The sequence below is a fragment of the Heteronotia binoei genome, chromosome 2, assembly GCF_032191835.1.
Source record: "Heteronotia binoei isolate CCM8104 ecotype False Entrance Well chromosome 2, APGP_CSIRO_Hbin_v1, whole genome shotgun sequence".
Classification (NCBI taxonomy): domain Eukaryota; kingdom Metazoa; phylum Chordata; class Lepidosauria; order Squamata; family Gekkonidae; genus Heteronotia; species Heteronotia binoei.
In genome coordinates, this window is record NC_083224.1 from 60,822,412 (window position 1) to 60,839,767 (window position 17,356).

General features: G+C 42.3%; 1 protein-coding gene across 1 annotated transcript in view; it reads left to right on the forward strand.

Moving 5' to 3' along the window:
- LAD1 (ladinin 1) overlaps positions 1 to 17,356 on the forward strand; it is a 47,508-nt gene that overhangs the window by 14,702 nt on the left and 15,450 nt on the right. The window contains exons 2-4 of the mRNA XM_060231157.1: positions 9,806 to 9,949; positions 14,263 to 14,845; positions 15,411 to 15,548. Of these exons, the coding sequence (XP_060087140.1) occupies positions 9,806 to 9,949; positions 14,263 to 14,845; positions 15,411 to 15,548 (865 nt within the window). The remainder of the gene's footprint in view (positions 1 to 9,805; positions 9,950 to 14,262; positions 14,846 to 15,410; positions 15,549 to 17,356) is intronic.

Consider the following 17,356-nt stretch of genomic DNA (forward strand, 5'->3'; position numbering starts at 1 on the left):
CTCAGGGCGGCTAACAACACAATTCAAGTTTAGCTATACAGATAGATAAAATTACAGTTAAACAACATGAACATTTAATTAAAAATCTGCTTAAGTTTTAAAATTAAATTAAATTAAATTAATAAAAATGCTAATGCTATGTTTACTTTATGTTTGCTTTTATGATGGCGGTTTCCTTAGCAATTTCCATTTTCATCAGCAAAAGCCAGTCAGAAGAGGAAGGTCTTGCAGGCCCTGTGGAACTGTTCAAGGTCCCGCCGGGCCCGCATTTCCTCTGGAAGTTGGTTCCATAGGCTCGGAGCTATAGAGGAGAAGGCCCGATTGCGGGTACATTGCAACTTCACCTCTCTCGGTCCGGGAATAGTCAACAGGTTTTTCCCGGCTGACCTCAGTGCTCTCTGGGGTTCATATGGGGAGAGACGGTCCCTAAGGTAGACAGGTCCTCGACCATATAGGGCTTTAAAGGTAATGACCAGCACTTTGTAACGGACCCGGTATATAACTGGCAGCCAGTGCAGTTCGCGGAGCCCAGGCTGTATGTGTTCCCATTTAGGAAGCCCTAACAACAGTCTGGCCGCTGCATTCTGCACCAGCTGCAGCTTCCGGGTTCGGTACAGAGGCAGCCCCATGTAGAGGGCATTACAGTAATCCAGTCTCGAGGTGACCGTTGCATGAAGCACCATTGCCAGATCTTGGCGCTCTAGGAAGGGAGCCAACTGCTTTTCCCGCCTTAGATGGAAAAAGGCTGACTTGGCAGTGGCTGCAATCTGGGCCTCCATTGATAGTGCAGGCTCCAGTAAAACTCCCAGGCTCCTAACCCGGTGCGCCGCTTTTAGCGGCGCCCCGTCGAAGACAGGGAGAGGTATTTCCCCTCCCTGAGCGCCCCGACCTAGACAGAGGATTTCTGTCTTCGCTGGATTCAATTTCAGCCCACTCCTCAACCAAGTTGCCAAATCCTGCAGGGCCCGGTCTAAATTCTCTGGGACGCAGTCAGGCCGGCCGTCCATTAGCAGATAGAGTTGGGTGTCATCTGCATATTGATGGCACCCAAGTCCATGTCTCCTGGCGATCTGGGCAAGGGGGCGCATATAGATATTAAATAACATTGGTGAGAGAACTGCCCCCTGAGGCACTCCACAGTCCAGTGTGCGCCTCTGGGACCGCTCGCCCCCAATTGTAATCATGCCTCAATGCCGTTGTGCCACTTTGGTGCAGGAAACTTCTGCTTGATCTCATTTTAAAATCTTGATGAAGCCTCTAGAGCTAGTAAAACCAGCAGATTACAGACAATTTGTTACCAAAATTGGTATTGAAATACAGATTAGATTCTAAATTTTACTTCAGAAGGGAGGCAGAATCCAGATTAAATATATATATATACTTTTCATAACTATTTCTAGAACATAATTGAGTGGGTATTCTGCCTCTTTTACTGTGTTTTAAATCCTGAACACCAGACCAGGTTAAACAACAGGAAAACAATTCCACATTTCTCCCCCGTTTATCAACATTTCTGCAATCTCTTACATATTTTTTTCTACAAGTCACATGCAAAATGTTTTCATGACTGAAAAATAAGAAAGTTTGGATAGCTTTAGCCAGATTTCTCCAAATCTTTATTTAACTAGTTTCTTTTCCTAGCACTTGAGTTTCGTAGCCATTTTTTGACTATTTTATGATCCAGGGATGACCTTGCTATGAAATAACGATGAAGCAATAATTTCTAGGGGGTCTGCCATCTTTTGGCTTCCAGTTCCAGCTTTTGTCTTTCTTGTCTTATATATTTAAAGCTCCAGCCCAAGGTGGAGTTGGAGTGTATGACTTTTTGCTTCAAGTCATCTAAGGCATCAAGTAGAATGTTGCTGTCCTCATCTGACACTTTGACAATTGACAGACAGTTTTATTTGTATGTGGGAGGATACTGTGAATTCATATCTCTTGGAATTTTGAACAAATGAGGTTTAGATAATAGAAGTATCTGTTCCTCCTGCCAGAACTATGCAAAGCGCACTCCCAAGCCTCCTCAGCTAATAAACAATCATGTGCCACATAACTGCAGCTTTTTTGTCAGAGACAAAGCCTGCACATTGACTTTGAAAACTTAGATCAATACAATAAGAACCTTGCAGTGGCAAATGTGCTGCAGCCTATTTTTGAAAATAAAAGCCATCACACTGTCATAAGTGTATGGACTTGATGCAGTATCAGCAAACTGAGCAACTCCACAATTTGGATCAGATGCTGAAAAGCACTTTTGGAAAAATCTATCCCAGCATCTAATTCAGCATTGCTAAGAAGGTTGGGAACTTTATTTACAAAAGACAACAATGACAAGAAGGGAAGAGGTGGCAAGGTCAAAATATAAGGACAGATGGAACAGATGCCCCTGGCTGATCTAACACAGATATCTAACTAAACATTTCCCTTGTTCTTTTCCCAGGAAGTCCAGTGTGGTGTGCATATGGGTCTCTCCTTCCTGTTTTGTCCTCTCAAAAAGCTTGTGATGAATGTTAATAGGCAGAGAGACAGAGACTGTCCAAGGTCACCCGCTAAGTTTGATGAAACAGACTGGGTAATTGGATCTTGCAGTGCCATCCAGTGCAGACTTAACACCTGTCTAAGTTTACAGAAGTCAACAGGTTTAGGAGGGTATAACTCTGTATAGGATTGCACTGTTAGTCCCACAGGTCCTGGTCCAACACTTAGCTGCTGTACTACACTGGCCTTGGCCTACCATACTAGTAGTAAGACCAATAAGATGTTATATCTTACTGCTTTTTGAAGCAATATGTTTTATTGCAGTTTTAACAACAGTTGTGAAGCACTGTGATTCAGCAAGAGGCAGACTGTGTTCAGCTGTAACCACCTTGCTGTTTCATCTAAAAAGAGTGGGATTACTAGGTCCTTGGCATGCCAAACCCCAAGACTCATCAGGTGGGGCTGTCACATTGAATAGTTCTACTTAATTACTATACTTCCACACACCACTTGGAATTTTACCATGTGGTGTCTGTGGGGTTGTGTGTGTCATAACTAGATGTGTGTGTGTGTCATAACTAGAGATTTCTGCACAGTTTTAAAAATAATTTGGTTATTAACTATGTGCTAAATGTAAAAGGTCAGTTTTATTGACTTGGATCTGAGTTTGCCAGCTAAGTGCTGGCAACCTCTTGGAGCTTTTAGGAGCATGGCCAGTATTATGCAGCATTACAGGACACTGCATGATGCTAAGTGATGTCACAGTGCAGTGGCATGTTCTAGCAATCTCCTGCCCCCAACTCTATGGTAGAAATGTGAAAAAAAAATCATATTTCAATTTCAGTAAGGGTATCCATAGTGGTATTCTGAATTGTTCAGGTCTCCAATGCTGTTTTGGAATTCAGGTTTGGGTTTTTTGTTGTAATTCTGAAATTTTTAGTGTTTATTATTCCCCATGTCCTCCATTGTGGAGGTAGTGCTCTGTTGCAGAGTCAGACTTCTGGTACTATAATATAGTGGGTTCAATGCAAAGAAGAGGCAAGGTGGTAGTGATCATCAGGGTTCCCACACAAGCATGTTATTGGATCATTCAAACCAGCAGAGGGCCTGTGATTGCAGCAGGACAGTGGGAATTTGGATCCGGCTGCCCATTGTTCCCAAGACTCCAAGTTCAGTCCTTATGGCTGCAATGAGCCCTGCAGGAACACCAAATAAGCCTACACTTTGGTCCACAAACACAACATGTGGTAAGACCTTTCTGCTCAGCATCTTGCAATGAGCAGAAAATACTCAGTTCTGGTGGAATACACTTCACAACGAAGCACCACTTCCACAACATAGGACACACTGTGTAAAAGTTTTAAAAATGAAGAAATGGTTTGGCTCTAAATCATTCTCTCCCATCTTCCATTTATATGTGCAGTTGTTTCAACAAGCAGGTAGGCAGGCACCGAAGCTGTCGAAACAGCCACCAAGTGTGGGATGGCTTACAGTCCTGAGGTTTCATTGAACCTGCTGTGCTGGGCCCCAAACCTGAATTTCAAGGCCAAAGCCTGAGTCCTGGCAATCTCTGCATGAAAGTATTAGGCCCTCATAATGACAAGATGGAAATAGTGAAGCATTTTTGTAAATTGTTTGCAGTTTAAGTTTCACCTTACAAGTTCCCAGGTAATGCTTTTTTAAAAAATAAATAATTCCTCAAACAATTAGGCAGCAAGTATCCCCATGGTGCAGAGTGGTAAAGCTGCAGTACTGCAGTCCTAAGCTTTGCTCACGATCTGAGTTCGATCCCTGTGGAAGCTGGGTTCAGGTAGCTGGCTCAGGTTGACTCAGCCTTCCATCCTTCCGAGGTCGGTAAAATGAGTGCCCAGCTTGCTGGGGGGAAAGTGTAGATGACTGGGGAAGGCAATGGCAAACCACTCCGTAAAAAGTCTGCTGTGAAAACGTTGTGAAAGCAACATCACCCCAGAGTCGGAAATGACTGGTGCTTGCACAGGGGACTACCTTTATCTTAAGTTAGGGCTCTGTGGTCCTCTTGCAACTCAGGCATGGGTGATTGTTGCAGTCCAGGGCCTGTTGCAAATCTTGCTTTTCTTCAAAAAAACAAAATCAGGTTGTTGTAGAAGTGGGCAGGGCAGCCTTGTTATGATCAAAATCCAACAAAAGAATTGGTGAGTCATGAATGGGCCAGACACTCCTGTGAATTTCAAGCAGCTTGGTGCCCTTTCTCGGTTCACTACCACTTGAGGGTGGGTAGCGTGCGACTCCAAGTCTGATTGGAAAGTTTCATGCCAAAGGTTTCAGGATGTTTTTCCTCTTTTCCTCTCCCTGGCTCCACAGCGGTTTTTCTTGCTTCCCCTCTCTTCCTCATTCACACAGACTCTCTGAGACCGAGAAACAGAACAGCTTAACTTTTATTGAAAATAAAACTCAATGGAGTGATAATGATTAACCAGCCCCCTGTGGCTGCTGTATACAGGAGTGACAGACCAGGTGACAAGGAACCTTTCATGCCACAATCTGTAGCCATAGTCCTGTCTGTCACAGGAGTCCTCGCCTATCTTGATGTCACCACCAAAACATGTTAACAACTCCAGAGGGCTTTTGCTCAGAGCTTTTTGTGTGCCTCAGTTGTGTTTACCAGAGGCAGGGCTTTTTTTGAGCAGGAACACACAGGAACGCAGTTCTGCCTGGCTTGGCATCAGGAAGTGTGGCCTAATATGCAAATGAGCTCCTGCTGGGATTTTTCTACAAAAAACCCTGTGTAAATCAATAGTGACATCAGGGGATATGGCGTAATTTGCAAATGAGTTCGTGCTGGGATTTTTCTACAAAGAAAGCCCTTAGGTATTGATGATTGCTCAGATGGCCTGCCAACTCTAGCTTGGGAAATTCCTGGAGATTTGGGAGCAGGGTCTGGAGAAAGTGGGATTTGTGGAGGGGAAGAAACTCAGCAGGGATGGGACCTTTTCACCTTTTGAAGCTGTCATTTCTTCCAGAGGAACTGTTATCTGTAGTCTGAAGAACAGATGTGATTTCAGAACTCCAGGCCACACCTGGAGGCTGGTAATTGTAAAACACAGCCTTGCCTGCTTCTCTACAAATGTGAGGGATACAGGACTGAGTCCAGATGCTGCAGAGTGCAGGAAAGTATAGGAAAATACTATTTTCTCACAACACAAAGACATATTTTGACCATGAAGGAGGTATTTGTTTACAAAACCTGTCAGGAAGATCCAGCGCAAAACTGGTACAATAATCAACAGAAGACTGGTCTTATTCCTTCTTCTTGTCTGTATTGTTGTAATTCCAGGAGAACCCCTGGCCACAACCTTTTCTATCGTTAAAGTAACATGAAAACAATGACAGACACAGCCTGAAAGTTTGGTGTAATGGTTAAGAGCGTGGACTCTAAGGCTGATTCCTCACTAGCCTTGTCCTGGTCTCATGCTCCTCTTCTTCGCGGGGCTTCTGTCTGATTTTGCACAAGCTGCCGCAGGGCTGCATCTCGTCCTGTCTCTTTCTTGCATCAAGCAAGATCCTCTGAAAACTGGTTTCTGCTTGCCGCGGTAAAGAGGCAGGGCGAGTTGCAGCCCTGTGGCAGCTTGTGCAAAATCAAATGGAAGCACCACAGAGAAGAGGACCGTGAGACTAGTACAACGCTAGTGGGGAATCAGTATAAGCTGGAAGAACCAGGTTTGATTCCCCGCTTCTCATGCGGCTGCTGGGTGACCTTGAACAAGCCACAGTTCTCTCAAAGCTGTTCTCTCAAGAGCAGTTCTCTGAGAGCTTTCTGTTGTGGGGAGAGGAAGGGAAGGAAATTGTAAGCCGCTCTGAGACTCTAAGTGAAAGGCGGGGTATAAATCCAATCTCTTCTCTCTTCATTTGTGGGCATTGGTGTTGTGCTGCAAAAACGCTATAACACTATTGGAATCCAATAGTTCTAGCATAAAATATTTTGCCATAAAGCACTGCTGCTGCTGCTAGAAAAGCAGTAAAACACAACAGTTGATATGAGAAGTTCCACACTACATCCTATCATGGTTTTCCCACTATGTTTTATGTATCCTAATACACAAAGCAGGAGAGCTGGAAACATGCATAATGGAACACCTTTACTGTGAGAGATGGTAACACCTCCACATAGCTATACAACTGTAAGGAAATAATACAGCTGGGTACACCTCTATGATGAAGATCTGGGTTGGTTCACTGTGATAAGCAGTTACCTTGATCAAGTATTCTGACAAGAATCTGTAGGCAGGAAATTAGGCTATTGATCCATTAGCCAAGGCATTTGAATTTATTCTGTCCTAATTTGGTTCATTTTTACAACTGGCTGGTTTTACCAAATGTTATGATCCAAATGCATGTCTTAGAGTTGATTTAAGTATCCTGGGAATAATATGGGAATGTAACTCGGAAAGCAGATGATACATAGTACATCAAAAGCAAATGTTTTTTGCCTGTGGGGTTCATGATGTGAAATAATCCAAGCAAACTGGAGACACAAGAATATTCTACATAATTATTGGTTATGCTTTCAAACTTTCCAACCTGTTACAGATAAAAATGGGGGTGATTGCATAGCTATTAAGGTTGCCAACATCCAAGTGAGGCCTGGAGATCTCCTGCTTTTACAACTGATTTCCAGCTGGCAGAGATCAGCTCCCCTGGAGAAAATGGCTGCTCTGAAAGACTCTATGGCATTGTACCATGCTGAGGCCCCTCCCCTCCCCTCCCCAAACCCCACCCTCTTCTGGATCCACCCTCAAGTATTTTCCATCACAGATATTTTCCATCTCCAGGTATTTTCCAGTGCAGATCTGGCAACCCTAGTTGCAGTGCCCACACATAGAATCGTTACCTCAATCGCTTTCCACTTCCTACGTTACTGATAGCTGTCTTCTTCTCCTGTGTATTCATGAATATTCATTTCTAGTTGTATTCAGTAGCCAATCCTGTGCTGATTTAAAGATGAAGTATGTGTTTATTCTTTGGATTAAAGACATATTGGAAAAATACAGTTGTCTTGTTAGGGCATGCTGTAAACTCAGTAAACTGCAGTGTGTGAAATGGGAAGCTACTCCTTAGAATTTGTATATGCACATTTACATACTTGAACAATTCAGTCAAGATGTATCTCTTCATCCCCCCTTCACCCCATCTCCAAAAAAAATCCAGGTTCTAGAGACCTAGTGAAGGCCCACAAATAGCAGCTCTACACACTTTTAAAAAGGTACTCAGAAGCACAACATATAGAGACTGCCCTTAAGTTAATGGCCACTGGATTGCATGTCCTAATCATTAATTCCTTTAATAGTATTATTGGTGTAACATTTCTTGATCCACAGATGAGACTACCAGAATATGGAATGGCTTAAAACAAGTCTATTAACAACAACTAATAATCATGCACGGCTGTCTCTAAGTCTTGCTCTAAAACAAGCTAAGGCTAGGTGATTTTAGGGGCAGTCCAGAAATTACCAGTTCCTTAACCCTGTAGAATATAAGGGAATGTCTCTAAACTGTAAATCCAGTCACTAAAATTGGGTTTATCATGTGACTACAATAGCTACCAGGGCATTTTGACATAGGCATCTAGGTTTCAAAGCAGAAGATGGAAGCAACCAGGCAGAAATAAAGATGAGTGAAGTGGTAGGACTGGAAAGGTTCCTGAAGGAACTGAGGATAACTACAGCAGGAACATTGGGGTGGGGACAGCTTTCAGCTCAAGGTGGGTAGCCATGTTTGTCTGTAGCAATAGAAAAGAGTAAGAGTCCAGTAGCACATTAAAGACTAACAAAATTTGTGGTAGGATATGAACTTTCATGAGTCACAGCTCACTTCAGAAAGAGCTAGGTTGGAACCTCTGTCCTATATATTGGAAAGTGGAGTGATTTCAGATGCCAAATGATATTAGTAGGCAAATGATAATAGCAGGTGTGACTAGATTAGGTGTAATATGCAGAGAGGTAGTAGGCATGAAGAAATCAGTATTGCTAATGAGACAAGAAACCTAGGTCTCCATTCAGTGCTCTTGGATGCATTGTCTTGAGCTTCATTATCAGTCACAGTTTAACAGTTTCTCATTTCTAATCTCCCTTTGAAATTCCTTTGTAAGATAACTGCTACTTTTAGGCCAGCAGCTGGATGTCCTTTGTTGAAGGGATTGGCCTGTTTGTCCAGTGTAGGAGGTAGAAAGCCATTGCTGACATGTGATGGGATAAATCACATTAGAGGATGAGCAGGAATAGGAACCTGAGATAGTATGGCTGATGCCCACTGATGGTGTTGCTAGGATCTAAATGAGAGCAAAGCTGACATCTTGGTTTGTTGTTTGTACCAGAGTCATGCTATTGTTAAGCAATTTATCATTGTGGGTGAGAAGTTGTTTTAGTTAGCAAGGCTGTCTATAAGCAAGAAATGGTTGGCCCCCCAGTATCCATGTGAGGGAAGTGTCGCTTTCCAGCATGGGTTGTAGGTCATTAATTGGCTTGAATTTTGAGCTATAGATGACTCCTAGTGGTATTCTGTTGTCACTTTCTTTGGGTTTGTCTTGTAATGCTGTCCCTGGGTATCATTCTGGCTTTTCCAATAATCTTTCTACCATATCAGGAGGATATTGGAGTTACAAAAATTGGAGATCCTTCAAGAGAGTATCTCTCTGAGGGATTGGAACAGATGTAAATATAGCAAGGGCTTGGATATACACAATGGACTGTTTGATGTGGTTGGGGTGGTAGCTGGAGGCATGTTAGGTATGTTTGCTAATCTGTTGGTTTCTGGTATAATGTGGTACTTATGTCTCCCTTGTGTATCCATACTGTGGTATCCCAGAAGTTTTTTTCTTGTTTAGCGTACTTCATAGTTAGATTGATGGTGGGGTGGAAGTTGTGAAAAGCCTGGTGAAATCTCTCAAGGGCTTCTGTACCAAGGGCCCAGACAATAAAAATGTTATCAATGAATCTCAAGTAAAGGACAGGTGCCAATGTGTAGGAGTTCAGAAAACTTTCAGATCAAAATTTCAAAATATGTCAACATTTAATGTCCATTCTAATATGTGTAATGTAATATATCCTTTGTTTCAGATTTCTGTAATCCTAGTCCCATTACATTGTTTATTAGATATTTCATCCATTTATTGTATTGACTTGAACTTTGTAATTTGCCTTCAGTTTACATTCACTTAAAATAAGGGGGGGGGGCAGCTAAATAAGGAAGGGGAAACTTGTGAGGAAAGTATCCTAATTTTTTGGCATTTTTTATTCCTGATGTAGCTTCTGACTAAAACATGGTTCTACTTCTCTCATGCTTTTCTCTTCAGCCTGACCCAACAATGGAGTGCAGAAGATGAGGAAGAACAGGAAAGGGAGCGCCGACGAAGACACCGACAGTTGAGTTGCAGTTCTGATGCCAAGCAGGAAACCCTCAGTACAGAGCAAAAGGTCACCTGTCAAGTACCAAATAGGTATGTGTGCATGTGTGCTTATGAGTGGGAAATGCTCTGTTCACAGTGCCAGGAGCATAAGACTCTGCTTGGAGTGCAAGTTGAAATAGTTTCTGGCTGTCGTTGTGCCTGATTTCAAAGCCAGGTGGTACATTTCTGTTTGCTGTTGTGGATTAAACTCAGGATTTAGGTTGATGTATTTGAGCAGGTAATTCTAGATAACCAGGCAGTGGAAGGGGAGGTGGAATAGCACTTGTCCTCCACATGTTAATCTGAAGGCCAGAATAGGACCGATTTACATATAAATTGCAAGGTGGCAGTGGTGTCGAGCTGGACTAGGAAACTCCAGCTCTAACCTCATTCCCATAGAGCTGACTGAATGATTCTGGGCCTGTTGCTATCAGCCTTAACCTGTTTTACAGTTGAAGGCAGTACTGTGTATGGACAAAGCTTGAATGCTAGAGTGAAGCATTATTATCAGGCACTTATACTCAGTGGCATACCAAGGGGGGGGGGGGTGCAATGGTGCAATCCTCTCCAGATTCAGCTTAAGGAAGGCCTTTGAAGGGGGCCAATGATTCAAAGCCAGGGTTGTCCTGCTTCCTCCAGCCAAATGTCCCCTTCCTTATTTTTAAGATGCAGTTTTGGCTGCAGCACTAGGGGTACCAGGAAGTCTGGGTACAGTATAGGGTTGCCAAGTCCAATTCAAGAAATATATCTGGGGACTTTGGGGGTGGAGCAAGGAAACATTGGGGGTGGAGCCAGGAGCAAGGTTGTGACAACCATAATTGATCTCCAAAGGAAGTTCTGACCATCACTTTTAAAGGGACTGCACACCTTTTAAATGCCTTCCCTTCATTAGAAACAATGAAGGATAGGGGCACCTTCTTTTTGGGCTCATAGAATTGGACCCCCTTGTCCAATCTTTTTGAAACTTGGAGTTTTTTTGAGGTGGGGCACCAGATACTATTCTGAAATGTGGTGCCTCTACCTCAAAAAACAGGCCCCCCAGAGCCCCAGATACCTGCGGATCAGCTCTCCATTATATCCTAAGGGAATCGGTCTCCATAGGGAGTAATGGAGTGCCCAGCAGATATTTCCCTTCTCCACCCCCCACTTTCTGATGAATCTGGGGTGGAGGTTCTCCTAACCAGGGGATCCCCTGCCCCCAACTGGGGATTGGCAACTCTACTATAGCAACAAGTTCAGGGATGGACTTCGCTTCCCTGGCTTTCTCCAAGACTTACGTAGATGGTCCTTAAAAGATTGTGCTGATAATTGCTATAGTAGTTGCCAGAGAGAGAACAAAGTTCGAGTTCAGTAGCACCTTTAAGACTAACAAAGTTTTATTCAAGATATAAGTTTTTGTATCCATCCATACTTCTTCAGAAAGGGGGGGGATTCTTCTGGCAAGCACAATTTACATTGAGATCTCCCTGTTCTGCTGTTTACTTTGACTCTCTCTCTCTCTCCCACCCAGCACCCACCCACACCCACACACACTCTAAATGAAAGGAAGGGGGCACAGAAAAGAGATGTGCTGGGATAAAAGGGAAAGGGAATTAAAAGGAAATTATTTTGGCTAACTCTGACAATGGTTTTTTAGATTAGATTTTTCTGTCTTTATCTGGGATTTTGTTTTGTTTAAAAAAGACCCTGATTAGGAATTACAATACATGGATTTGATTGATTGTTTTATGATTGGAAGTAGATGGCTAAGTAATTAAAAACACACTTGGGGTTCCATATGTTCCAGTTCAACATATCTCCCTCTGTTCCCTCCCAACTTGCTGGCTGCCTCTCTTCACATTAACCCATTGAAGGGATTTTACCCAGTATGAAATCAACACATTACTTGACTTGGAGAGATCTCCCTCTCCATTTCTAACAGATGAAATCTAACAGCACAGCTTGCAGTCTTTATTAATGGAAAAGACAAGGCTCCAACAGCACCTTAATGACTAAAAAAAATGTGACAGGGCATGGGCTTTCATGAGTTACTGCTCACTTCTTCAGATACAGCCACAATGTGAGTCCAGCTGTCCTTACATCTTGCAGAGTGGAGTGATTTCTGAATGAAAATAGCAGGCATTGGTAATGAGATGGGAAACGTAGGTCTTGATTCAGTCAAGGATGATACATTATCTTGAGCTTTGTTATCAGTTGCAATTCAGCAGTCTCTTTAATCTCTCTTTAAAATTCCTTTGTAAGAGAACTGCTGCTGTTAGGTCAGCAACTGAATGTGCTGGAAGGTTTAAATGTCTCCCCCCATTTTTAAAATGTTGTGATTTTTAATGTCAGACTTATGTTCATTTATTCTTTGCATTCTCCTGGACTTATTCCTTCTGGACTGAATTGAGACCAATGCTGATATTTTCATGCTTCTCTGCATATCACACCTAACCCAATCAAGTCTGCTATTGTCATTCACCTACTATTGCACCTGAAATTACCTTTATAAAATTTATATCTCCAGTACCTGGCATTACATTTTATGGCACATATGGTCCAGCTCAACAAAGTGACATTTATGTTGGCTCCATCCCTCGTAACAAATAAGTTTGGTGCCTCTGGTCTAGCCATTCTCTCTCCCTATTCTTGCATCAGCTCAGCCAGATCTTGCAAAGCAGTGGTTAGGGTGTTACAGAAAGATAAAACAACCTTTCCCTCTCTTTTCCTTAATTTCTCTCCCTCCTTTCCACACATTTCTCATTCATTTCTCTCTCTTTTCACTTAATTTTAAAGTGTGGTTTCCCCCTCTCCTAATCTCAGAAGTTAAAAAGTGCTGATATGGTGGCAGACAATGGCAAACCACCTTTGAACGTCTCTTGCCTTGAAAGCCATATGGTGTCATCATAAGTCAGCTGTGACTTGATAGAGGTAAAAATAGAGGAGCGGAGGTGATAATAATTATCTGCCCTAGTTGCTAAATAGGTTAGATATGCCACTGTTTGTACTTACATTCTTAAGTGCTTACTTAATTTATACCCCGCTTTCCCCCAAAATGGGGACCCAAAGTGGGTTACAATATTCTCCTCTCCTCCATTTTATCCTCACAACAACCCTGTGAGGTAGGCCAGGCTGACCCACGGTCAACCAGTGAGCTTCCATGGCAGAGGAGGGATGCCTCCTCGGGTCTCCCAGATCCTAATCCAGCACTTTAACCACTCCACCACACCACTGTCTGTGAGTTCATACAATCAAATAATTTTGTATTACATGTTGAATTCACTTGCTGAAACTCTTGAAAATATGTAGGCATTGCCTGCTAGAATGTCAGAAGATAGACAGAAGATAAATAGCATGTCCAGGAGCTGAGGGAAGAGCTTTCATTTGGATGCTGCATAAATAGCACATTAGCCCTCCACTGACTTGCAAAAGAAACACATCTTTGATTAGCTGCTATCATTAAGAAGTAGAAACTGAGAGGTAGGAATGATCCATCCTTTCTTTTCTGTCATTGTTACACATATGAGATTCTCCTTCCACTTCCCATGTGCAGAGAACCGTGAGTGAGAAAAGGGTGGGCACAGCATGGCCTGGGTGTGAACTCAAATCACATGATATAAAGGCCATATGTATATGGTCACGTAACTGTTAATTATAATATAAAGCTCTATGGTTTAAAATTATTTATTAATTAGTTAATTTAATGTATGTATCTACATATATCCTGCTTTATAGCCACACTGGTGCCCATGGTCAGAATTAAAATACATCTTAGTATACTGCACAAGTAGTGGATCTGAGCATATCTGATTCGGAGCAGAGAGGTGGTGGTGGGGATTAATTGCTCAATCTTCCAGCTTCATTTTATTTTTGCTTGAGTTTTGAGTTGCTCTTGTTAACCTTGCCTGGCCAGGCTATCCATTCTATGCATTTTTAATTTTAAACCAATTGCTGAGATGCAGTTCTCCATTTTTTAAACATGTCCCAACACCTCTTGGTGTCAGGAGCTACAGCTGAGAGATGGGGGAATTGCCCCAGGGGTTGGTTCTGCATTCTCAGTCTTACCTCCTGGATGCTTGCTTGTGCTTGTGGCTTCTAGGTGTTAGGTGTGATGGTGTCGACTCCCTATCCATTGGAAAGTCTTCACTCTTAGAAAATACACCCCCAGTTTCCAAAATATACCAGGACATTTGGTACAAATTCTCTATTCCATCCTTGAAAGACACATGTAATCCTTCCTACCCTGGTTTAGAAGTTCTATGCCTACATTCTTATTCACATTCTCATGCACATTTCAGCAATAATGGATTTCTCTCTGCATCAAAGATGTTGTGTGTTCAGTGTTGAATCTAAGTTTGTGATCCCTTTCTTTCTTTCTATTATAGGTTCCATAATTCCTCAGAAGTAAAGCCATCAAAGGTGAGGAACTCCATACTAGAGAACGAGAAAAAACTGGTAGAGAAGCTAAATAAACAGGACAATAGAAGGACAAGGTGGAAGGCAGAGACCTTAAATAATGTGAAACAAGATAAGAAGGAGACAGTGAATGCCAAGAAGCTGGAAGCTGATGAAGAGAAAGCAGAGTCTCTTTCAGAATCAATTCAGGAACAGAAAGATCCAAAACAAAAAAAATGCCAGGACCTGAATCAGCAGAAAAACCCCACAGAAGAAAAACCTCAAAACTTGCATCTGATAAGGAGGGAACCAATAGTGGGAAAACATGAAAGTTTGGAGCAGAAAGAGAAACCCCTCAAACTGTCTAAGGATCAGCAATTGGATGAGGAACAGAAAGTTCAGAATGCACATGAGTCCCAGAGGGCATCTGCAATCCAGAATGAGGAGACAATGCAAAAGCCTCAGCGTGCTGCTTGGGAACGGAAGAGCATCAGTCGACTTGAAGTGAAGATTAACTCAAGAGTAAGAAATAGCACAGAAGCAGCTTCACCTCCACCTGCCTCTGTCCCACAGGTGATTAGGTCTTGATACTTGTAGAGGAGAAAAATGGAAGCCTTGGGGTGAGAAGTGATGGGTATAAATGCCAGTTAGAAGTGGCATGGAGTGATGGAGCTGTCATGACTCACATCTGCTGGCAGCTTTGCAAAAGACAATCAGCAGTGACATCTGAGCTGGATTTAGCAAGGATGGCTGAGTGGCTCAGAGATGGTCTAAGGATCACTCAATGAATTTGAAGGATTAATCCCATCCAGTGTTAGTGGATATTGGCATTTGTGAATTACCATTGCATAATCCTAAATTTTAACAGGTGTTTATTTTGTGTTCCTGAAACTGAATAGAACAGTTATGTGGAATTTAATGAAACTTCAGGGAACATCACTGACATCTGTGATCAATTGTTTCATTAAATAACTCTCCTCAGCTGGTTGGTTTCATGTCTCCCTCAGTAATTCCAGGAGGTATAACTAGTCAGTGCCTATCAGATCTGTTGGATCTAGACATGTCTGAAATAGCTGATTCTGTGCAGCCAGCACAGACTTTTATGTTCCCCTTTCCTTGATTTATGTTTGTCTCTCAGAAAACAGAAAGAAGTATTCCTAAAATTGACGAAGCTGATAGTGAAGATGGATCAGACATCTCCTCTTCAGTTTCTCACCCTTTGGTTACCTACAGTAGCTCATTCAAACGAATCAGTCCAAGGACAATCTCCTTCCGGGTAAGCACAAATTAGCAAGGTATGGAATGATGCCTAACTTGAAAAGGAAAAGCTCTTTCTTATTGGACGGAGATTCCCTCCATTTTGTATTACTCTCTGTACTTAATTCAGACCCTTTTAAGCTTCTTTCAGATTAGCTAACACAAAGTCCATTTCAGTATTATAATGCTCTGTATCAGCAGTAAACAGTGGAAACCATTATGGATAGTAAGAAACTGATTTTTATATTACCGGTATTCATGAGCTCATGGCTGATTCATACAACTATTGTCTAAATGGTGAACACCTCATTTTTCAAGGGTGCATTTTGTTGTATTGACCTTGCTTTAATACAGGGGTGTCGAACTCATTTGTTATGAGGTCCAGATCTGATATAAATGAGACCTTGTTGGGCCGGGCCATGTCAGGTTGGGCCAGGCCATGTTGGGCCAGGCCATGTGTGTACCTATTTAAAATTAGGTAGCAGAGATATAAACTTTATAAAGGACACAAACACAATTAATTTTTTTTTTTAAAAAACCATGCTTAAAATGATAGCACTTGTTGGTATGAAAGGTGCTTTCTTTGTATCTCTCCCATGGGATCCAGGGAACTGGGCAAAGGAAGCTCTAGCTCTTTCCTTCCTTCCTTCCCCAGGAGACCAGGAGGGGGAAGGAAGAGAGGCTTGGCTCAGTAGCTCTGTTGTGTGATTGAGAGAGCCTGGAAAATAAGCTTTGCCTTTCCCCCTTCCTCCCCAAGGGAGGAGCCTCAGCCAATGGAGAAAATAGATGTTTTGCTCTGTAGCTCCTGTGCAATTTGGCCCCCAAGCTGCATGTTTGACACCCCTGCTTTAGTATGTTTCCAAAATATATGTCTCACAAAACCTGGAAAATATCTAGGAAGGAAGATGATCTATGATGATAAAGCTAAAGTTTTACTGTAAAAACATAAGAACACTGTTGGATTAAATCAGTAGTCCATATAGCCCAGCATCCGGTTTCACACAACGGACCTTTTGTTGTGGAGGGCCAACGAATAGGGCATGGAGGCCAGATGTTGCCACCTAGCCCAGATATTCAGAGGTTTATTACCTCTGAATATAGAAGAGCAAGATTCAGTTCCAGCAGCACCTTTAAGACCAACAAGATTTTCTGGATATATACTTCCAAGAGTCACAGCTCCCTTCATCAGATTAGAGGTTCTGTTTAGTAACTAGGGTGTGATGGACCTATGCTTCATGAATTTCTATAATCTTCTTTTACACTATCTACGCTTGTGGCCATTGCAACATCTTCTGGCTGTGAATTCAGGGTTGCCAGGTCCATCTTGGCAACTGACGGGGATGGGGTGGGGGCTACCAGCAGCAGGACGGAGTATGTACCAGAAGTGGTATCATCACACTGGGACATCCTGGTGATGCACAGGCATTTGGGCAAAAACTCTATGTTTAAAATGACTTCTACACCCCCCTTTTTTATCCCAACATCTCAGCAGAAGGAACAGGAAAAAAGCATGATTATAAATTTATCCAGTAGACAATTTACTGAAATGGAGCTACAAACGCTGGAGAAGGGGTTAGGTTTTGTGCCCACACCGATTTATAATGGATTCCAGACAAGGATTGATTTGTTTAAATTAATTAGATTAGTTAAATTACGTTGTCTTTTTGGTAACACCAATAAAGAGATGGAGCAGTATTCCTTAAGACGCAAATTTCAGTTTGTACTGTAAATCTCATATCCGGCCATAGAAGTGTTTGAAAATTTAGTATTGACTGAAATTGAGGAATTGGAACAACATAATATTAGGGTGAAAAATAATTTGACCAT